The 7,830-nt window shown below is 39.7% G+C and overlaps 1 protein-coding gene across 1 annotated transcript; it reads right to left on the bottom strand.

The window, feature by feature from the left end:
* Nucleotides 1-2,647: 2,647 nt before the first annotated feature.
* Nucleotides 2,648-6,841, bottom strand: LOC101846003 (cell death-inducing p53-target protein 1 homolog). The gene is made up of 3 exons (XM_005099816.3): nucleotides 6,781-6,841; nucleotides 6,094-6,261; nucleotides 2,648-2,775 (listed from the first exon to the last, which is right to left on the bottom strand). The coding sequence occupies exons 1-3, from the start codon at nucleotides 6,839-6,841 to the stop codon at nucleotides 2,648-2,650; spliced, it is 357 nt and encodes a 118-aa protein (XP_005099873.2).
* Between the last annotated feature and the right edge of the window lie 989 nt (nucleotides 6,842-7,830).

The raw sequence follows: 7,830 nt of genomic DNA, 5'->3' as shown, positions 1-7,830 counted from the left end.
AAAGCTGTATAATTAGGCTTATGAGACTTTCTATTCATTTCTTTCATGAGAGACAGAGGCAGCTGCTGTAGTAAAGTAAGCTCAGAATTTGACATTTAAGGAAAAAGTTTGAGCTGGGAAACTGTTCATTAAACTTTCTCAATAACAAAAAGGGGGTGGGGGAGAGTTCATACCCTAATTATAATTTTTATTTTTCTTCCATTTCCACCACGTGACTCTTCTTATTTATCTTTTTCTAACTCGAATTCTGACTCTATAAATTCCCTGACAGTGTTATTGGATTCCATTCACATCCTAATAATAAGCAATGTCAACTAAAGACAGCATATCAGGTGTAGTACCTGGGAAATAAATGGCATTTTTGAAAGCAAAGATTTGTATAAAACTTTAATTCAAGTTTTCATTAAAACTTGCTATTTTGAGCATTTGGGTTCATTCTTGAGAAAGACAATTTTTTTCGAATGTGCACAAAAACATTTAAAGAGAAGCCAAGGTAACCTTTGAAAAGGAATGCAGACGAAGAACATTGTACAGGGGGGGGGGGGGGCATCTCACTAACACTGTCTAACAAAAGTGAAAAATGACGTCCTTTGTGAATATGTGAACAGATTAGGCCATGTCTAAAATAATTACACAAAATAAAAGAGCAGCCGAATCTGTATTTATTCAACAAAAACTAGAAATTCAAATTACATAGAAGACAATGAAACAATTCAACATGCAACAATATTTAACTACTTTATATGTTATGTTGCAGTCATATTAATTGATCATTTTTTGTGGGTGGTTGGCGGGTGCTCTGTCGTGGTTTGCTTCTTCTTTCCTATCAAACATCTATCGTTCTTATCTCCCCTTCTTCTGTTTTATGTTTGTTACTCTCTTCTAACACCTCTAATCTTCTGGCGCTCATATGACCTTATGCAGTTGCGAGCACCGTAAAACCCTCTACTAAAACTACACTAAACGATCATTTTTTGAAGAGGATAAAGTGAGTAGGGGAGCGGGAAATATTAAAAAAATGCATGTTAGAAGTTTTACGCTCGGCTCTTTCACGATTGCTCAGTCTATAAAACCTTATGTTTGTAATGTTGTACTAACAGATATTGATGAACACGGGCGGGCACTTAAACCAAAAATAGCTCATTCCAAAACAGCAATAAACCTGAAGAAAATAGAATTCTCGATTTTTTTTTCCCCTTCTTTGTCTTTGTAAGAAAACTAGCCTATCAATAATCCATAACACTCACTTTTCTAGACCAAAAAGAATTTTGACGGTTATGTCAACTGAAACTTCACTGGCAACCATCACATAATAATACATGTAATAGATAGCATTTGTATAGCTCAAATCCCCGATCAACAGCAAGTTCTACGTGCTTCAAAATCTATACTATTACCTCAGCATGCTGGCAGACCTGAGAACATTCTGCAACAACCTCAACTTCCTGGGAAGCATACAGTGCAAGCAGCCATTTATAGGCGCTAAAACGCTAATATACTGACAAGATCTTTTGCTGTCTATGGCCGGGTACCCATTCTCACCTGGGTGAAGTGAGGAAAATTAGTGTAAAGTGCCTTTCCCAAGGACACAACGTCGGGCCGGCGGTTCAAACCTCTGAACTCACAACTTCACGATTATGAGTCTGGTAGCCTAAGCACTAGATTACCGCCGCCACCATAGCACAAATCATGAAGTCTTACGCCCTACAAGAAAGGGTAAAAGGCAGAAATAGATAGGGGTACGTGCGTGTGTCTCTTGCAAACCAGGAAGAAGCATCACAAGTGCACTGTTTTGCCTTGGTTTTTTTCCACACATCAATGGGTTTACACACTTTTTTTTTAATAGTAGAGGGTTTTACAGCGCTCACAACTGCATAAGGTCATATGAGAGCCATTACACTCTGTGTGTTGGCCTAGGGATACAAGAATAGTGAATAATGTCTGTTATGCGAAGGTACTTTCTGTTGGTCATGACCCACTGATGCTGAAAAGTTAGTTCACAAAGGTCCTATACACACCAGCATGTGACTGCACCTGGTGTGTTTCATCGCCTTATTGGCAATGGATTTGTTACTTCTCTAGACTAGTACAGTGCACAGTACAGTGTGCTGATCTACTCTTTCATCTGTCCTTTGTGACTGTTCAACAGATTATGCAAGCTAACTATCTTAAAGGGAAATCACAGTGCTATACAGCCTATTGCTCAAATTTCAGTCAAATGAGGTAGATGTGTAGAAAACTTTCAAGAAGTGAAATCTGCTGCTTGCATGGTATTCCCAAACTCTATGGTTTTGACAATCATCACTACATAAGCCATCCTCTCTTTAATGAAAACACGGCTAAACCCAGGAAAAACCGTCCTTCCCACAGATTTCGGTTTAAGCAGACTTCATAATATTATTATTATTTAATCTGTCTAATAACAGTTAAAAATATTACACAAGAGAATAAATCAGAGTGAAAATCAGTTGAATCTAGTATAACTAATTGCATCTAATCAAAGCTTATAAACAACGTAATCTGTGCTCTATATGTCAATATTGAAAGAAAGATACTCAAGGTGTAGTGCACGCAGAGGTTTTGAAGCATTGAATAAAGGAATGACAACTTGAAATTCTCAGTGGTAGCTAGGGATACCCAGATAAACTTACAAGGAAAATATCAAACAAAAGAGCCACTGTCTGGCATAGTTTCCAAACTCGTAGGTCGTTTTTGTCACAACTTTCTCATGGCAGTGCTTGCATTTCAGTTCTTCAGGGTCAGAGCCAAGTGAATCTGCATGGAAGATCAAGTACATGAAAACATGATATAAGATATTATGTGCCCCCCCCCCCCCCCCCCCCCAGATAGACCCACCTCTTCGTGGTGGGGGGGGGGATTAGTACTCTTCGAATAGGAAAAGAAAAAGAGGAAGCTAACGGGTCAAGGGGTGAACCCGAAAAGAGACATATTACTTTACTATGTTTCTTAGTCTTTCTATTTATTGCTTTTATTGTTTTATTACATTTATTAACTTTTCTTTTCTCCTCTCTCCATCGACAACCTTTCTTTGACATGGAGTTGGGACGGGTATTGGTGGGGTGAAAAGCAAAGGTTCATTGTCAGCACTGTACTGGATGTGACTTTACGTAGGGAATACCCAGCTACATACATGTATTAAGCATGCACTTATCGGAGAGCCCTATGACTGTGGAGAAGATGCAGAGGCCAATTGCGTCTTGCTTGTTGACAACATTAACCCTCTGGGATCTGCCATGCCTTCCCCTGCCCCCATCTCTCGGATGAGAGGACTTGGTTGCTCTGGGAGGAAAAGGGGGGGGGGGGGAATCTAGCTTCCAATTGGTATTATTATTACTATTAGTATTATTATTATCATTACATTCTAATTTTTTTATTTCAGCAACACACAGCAACTATGCTCTTAATAGCGTCTTTCTCTTCTTTATCTCCTCAAACAACTTCTCAATATAATACAACAGACACCAACATACCCATTCATTTTTCTTACAATCTCTCTGTGAAGGAGTTGGGTTTTTGTTTATGGCATTGCACCTACAGCCACTGATTTATCTCCTACCCCAGGATGGAAGGAAAATAGAAGAAGCGAAAAAGCCCAGGTCCTGATAAAGTACACAATGAGATGCTACAAAACCTTGGTGAAAAAGCCAAATTGCTACTTCTTAAGCTCTACAACAGAACATGGACCGAGGGAAATCTGCCTAAAGCATGGAAACTAGCCACTATAAACCCAATCTTAAAGAAAGGAAAGAAGGCCAATGACCCTAAAAATTACCGCCAAATATCACTCACATCCTGTATTGGCAAGCTCTGTGAAAGAATCCTCAATTCTCGTCTTTATTGGTGGCTTGAGTCTTCAGGTCTGATCTCACAGTGTCAAGCAGGGTTCAGGTCAAAAGTCAGGACAGAAGACCAGCTCTTCAGGCTTACACAGAAGATCTATTTAGGATATACCAGAGCTGTTTTTGATTATTGTCTTGTTCTACAAAACATTTGCAGTAAAACTACAAAGAACTCAATGGACATCATCCAAAACCAAGCTCTTCGTCTTATCTCTGGCGGAATGAGATTCTCACCGACTGCGGCCTGTGAAATCCACAGAAATATTGACCATTTGAAACTCGAAGGAAACGGGCAGCTTTAGAAGTATATGAAAGATCTAAAAGGCTAGAAAATAACCACCTTAATAGAGTCCTTGTTGACAAGTGGAAACCTAATCAAAGACTAAAAAATACAAAATCTGTACTTGACACTGTTCTCAACCTCCAATAAAAACATCACCTCCCTGAAAGACGAGAACCTCTGGAAAGAGTTCCTTCAACTCTCTCACCACATCTCACCATAGCAAAGCCAGAAATTAGGAAAACACTTTTGGACAAGAGCAATAAAAACACATATCCTGTAGCACCAAAACATTCTGCCCTTGAAACAATTGATTCCTATCCACCAACATGGATCCACTCATACACTGATGGATCTGCCTTTAAGGCAACGATCAACGCTGGATATGGGTCAGTGATCAACTTGCCCAGTAGGATAAAAAAAGAAGTCTTTAACTCCAGCGGGTCCTTCTGCTCCATTTTCATTGCCGAACAACAGGCTATCACCAACACAGCAAACTACATCAACTACTTGTTTGACACTAACCCACTTGCTACCACAGACATCGTTATCTTTACAGACAGCCTTTCAACACTAGAGACACTTGAGGGTGGGACTGATGTGAACAAAGGTATATTGCACTTGATTTGGAGTCTACATAATTTGATAAGTAGGCACCACGTCAGAGTAGTCCTACAATGGATTCCTGCCCACACTGGGATACCGGGAAATGAAAGAGCTGATGCTCAGGCAAAGAAAGGCGCCAGCCTCCCTCAGCCTGAAATTCCTACGAATTACACCACCTGCTGCCAAATGATCAAATCAAACCTCAAGGAAGAGTGGATGAATGACTGGACCACAGGTACGACAGGAAGGAGGATGTATGGCCACATGAATAAACCACTGGTCAAAGATCCAATCAATGAGTTGAGGAGGGGAGATCAATCCATAATCTTCCAACTTAGAACACAACATGTACCCCTCAACCAACATCTCAACCGAATTGGAGTAAAGCAGTCTGCTGCCTGCCCACTATGTGACTACCCCTCAGAGACAGAGGAACATCATCTGTTCTTCTGTAGAAAACTAACTGATTTAAGGGGATGTTTTCTTCCCAAGCTACCCCACACATCTAACTGTCTCTACTCCTCAAAAAACCAATTAGAACAGACATGCAGCTATTACCGAATGGCATCATGCAAAAGAGTTAACGCTCAGATGCTACTGGATCGCTAACAACAACAACGACAACAACAGATATTATGTAAAGCTGATCTAAACCGTGGGTACCAACTGAGGTCAGTAGTTTAACGGGTAGATTTTTTGGCGTCATATACCTGCAGAGAAAGACACGATTCTCCTTCGGAGAGACTTTTTATCAATTACCTCTATCTCTGTCTCATGGGACATAATATTATCTCTCTCAGACCTGGTTGGCCTTAGTGCAGGATCAAGCAGGGCACCTCCGGAGTTTTTTAATTGTGTCAATAGGGGTTTAAAATATTTACAATTTTACAGGGTTATCTACTGGTAAGTGGTCAGATAACACAATTCACATTAGAGAATCAAGCTAGCTAGCTCGTACATCAGAGACTGAGGCATTGCAATGTGTTTTCCTGGGGTGTGTTCAAGAGCAACGCACACTGCACTTAACTAAAAAATAGGGCCCAGTCAGTAGGCTTCATTAATGACAGTTTGACACTGACAATGACAGTATTTATTTATCTCACAGCGAGAAATTTGTGTGTGTGTGTGTGTGGGGGGGGAGTATGTGTGCGTGTGTATGTGTCTGTATGTGTACGTGTGTGTGTGTGTGTGTGTGTGTGTGTGTGTGTGTGTGTGTGTGTGTGTGTGTGTGTGTGTGTGTATGTGTGTGTGTGTGTGCGCGCACTCGCACACGTGTGTGAGTGTGTAGGGAACTGCAGAATGCTACATTATCTTGTTATACCCACAACATCTGTATAATTGACATACTCGCTGGAAAGACAATGTTGGAGTTGATTATCGTGGACATCATCTGCTGAGACTGAAGGATTGCCTGCTGCTGTTGCTGCTGCTGTTCAAAACCATATTGTTGCCGAGGTGCGAAGTGGCCTGCTTGTTCAGGTGTGAACACTGAAGGCGAAGGCTGGGTGGTGTGAACTGAAAAGACAAATCATAAGGCAAACTGTAAGGAAAAGTAGGCCTATATGCTGTGCTTAGTGGTGGCCACTGAATGCTCCGTATAGAGAGATGGTAGCTGAAATATATTTTCTATTAGGCAGTTTTGCTATGATATTTTTAGGCACGGTGAATGGAATCTTTGGTTTGTCTAACTTAGTTTAAGTTTTTGTATTTTATGCTTTTTTGTGCATATTTCCCTACTTTTCATCAGCCTGATATGACCATTGTCGTGTCGACTTACTTCTCTCTCATCAGAACTATTCTTCTTTTAGAGGTCAAACATCATCTGTCTGTGCTTTATGAATGAAAAAAAATCAAAAGTACAAAACCTGAATATAAAAGCCATAATATCTCTTGAAATAATATCAAATTATGTTTCCATTTACATTGCAGACTATTTTAATGGTAGGTCCTTGCTAGCAAATTATCAAATTTCAGCCAGGATCTGTAACAATAAAGATGTATCTTATCTTATCTTATCTTATAGAAAAGAGTCACCTCTTGTTTTTGACGGGTCTGTGTAAAGGAAAGCATCGGGAGGTGAATCTTGATCAGCCATGTTTAACTGGAAAGAAAAGAATAATTCTGTTAAATTCATTGGAAAATGATTAATGCTATTTCTTCTAAAAAGTTAGGAGATTAGGACTCAGATAATTTTTTCCATTTCAAAACGTATAATTTAACAATACTGCACTGGTACACACTAATTTCACGAATGCTATCTGGCAAATTGAGCGTTATAAGAGTGGAAGAAATAGGTAACATTTTCTTCTGTTCTTTTAACCATCTTTTAGGTCAATTATTGGGTCCTCCATAAAAACCATGAGCCGGCACGTATTATAAATAGTTTAAAAGTACAGCAGTGTGCTACGGTTGAATTACAAAGTTCTATCTGCTCAGTAGGCCTACCTAGTTTTGACAATAAATGTTTTGGGCACACTTGAAAGGGCTCTTTGTTTTATTTTTGCCCTCTAGTACATGAAATTGAAAAGTGACTACTGATTAAAAGAAAGGAAATGTCTAAATCCTGATACCTTACATAACCATTATAACAGAGGTGTTAGGTAATGTACATTTGGTTTTGAGTACAGAATCACCAGCTGCTCATTGCCGTGAAGAAAACTATATTTGTTGAAATAGATCTCCTGGTATTCTCAGCTTACTGTAAAAGATTTCAGGGCAAACTTCCATCTTACAGGCTCTCAAATACTGTTGACGATATCTTAATTCTATCCTTTTTTGCTGGGTATGAGTATGAGGCATATAGGCCTCCCATTTTAAATTCCCACGAGGGAGAAATAATTAAGGGGGGGAGGGGTATACCCCTTAAGTCCCGAGTCGGCTCAAAATTATGGATTTTGAACTGTAGTCATTTTAAGCTTCTTTAGCCTCTGTTACAACTATTTCATAGCATTCATCATCATCATCCAGTGCCTTGCCGACTGGCGTGGGTGATTATGGACCTCCACTTCACTGTCTTGCATTGCAGCAATGTCTGTTGCTCTAGCTGCCCCCAGCCATGTTGTCAACTTGTTCATTATCTTTTCC

This window comes from Aplysia californica, unplaced genomic scaffold (assembly GCF_000002075.1).
Source record: "Aplysia californica isolate F4 #8 unplaced genomic scaffold, AplCal3.0 scaffold00226, whole genome shotgun sequence".
NCBI lineage: Eukaryota > Metazoa > Mollusca > Gastropoda > Aplysiida > Aplysiidae > Aplysia > Aplysia californica.
This window is presented reverse-complemented; position numbering and strand designations above follow the sequence as displayed.

Bases quoted from the DNA above. Each gene is read 5' to 3' on its own strand.
- LOC101846003 (XM_005099816.3), bottom strand. From the start codon at position 6,841: ATGGCTGATCAAGATTCACCTCCCGATGCTTTCCTTTACACAGACCCG. The intron at 6,262-6,780 runs GTGACTCTTTTC...TTGTCTTTTCAG, and splicing joins AGACCCGTCAAAAACAAGAG to TTCACACCACCCAGCCTTCG. The intron at 2,776-6,093 runs GTATGTCAATTA...TCTTCCATGCAG, and splicing joins CAACATTGTCTTTCCAGCGA to ATTCACTTGGCTCTGACCCT.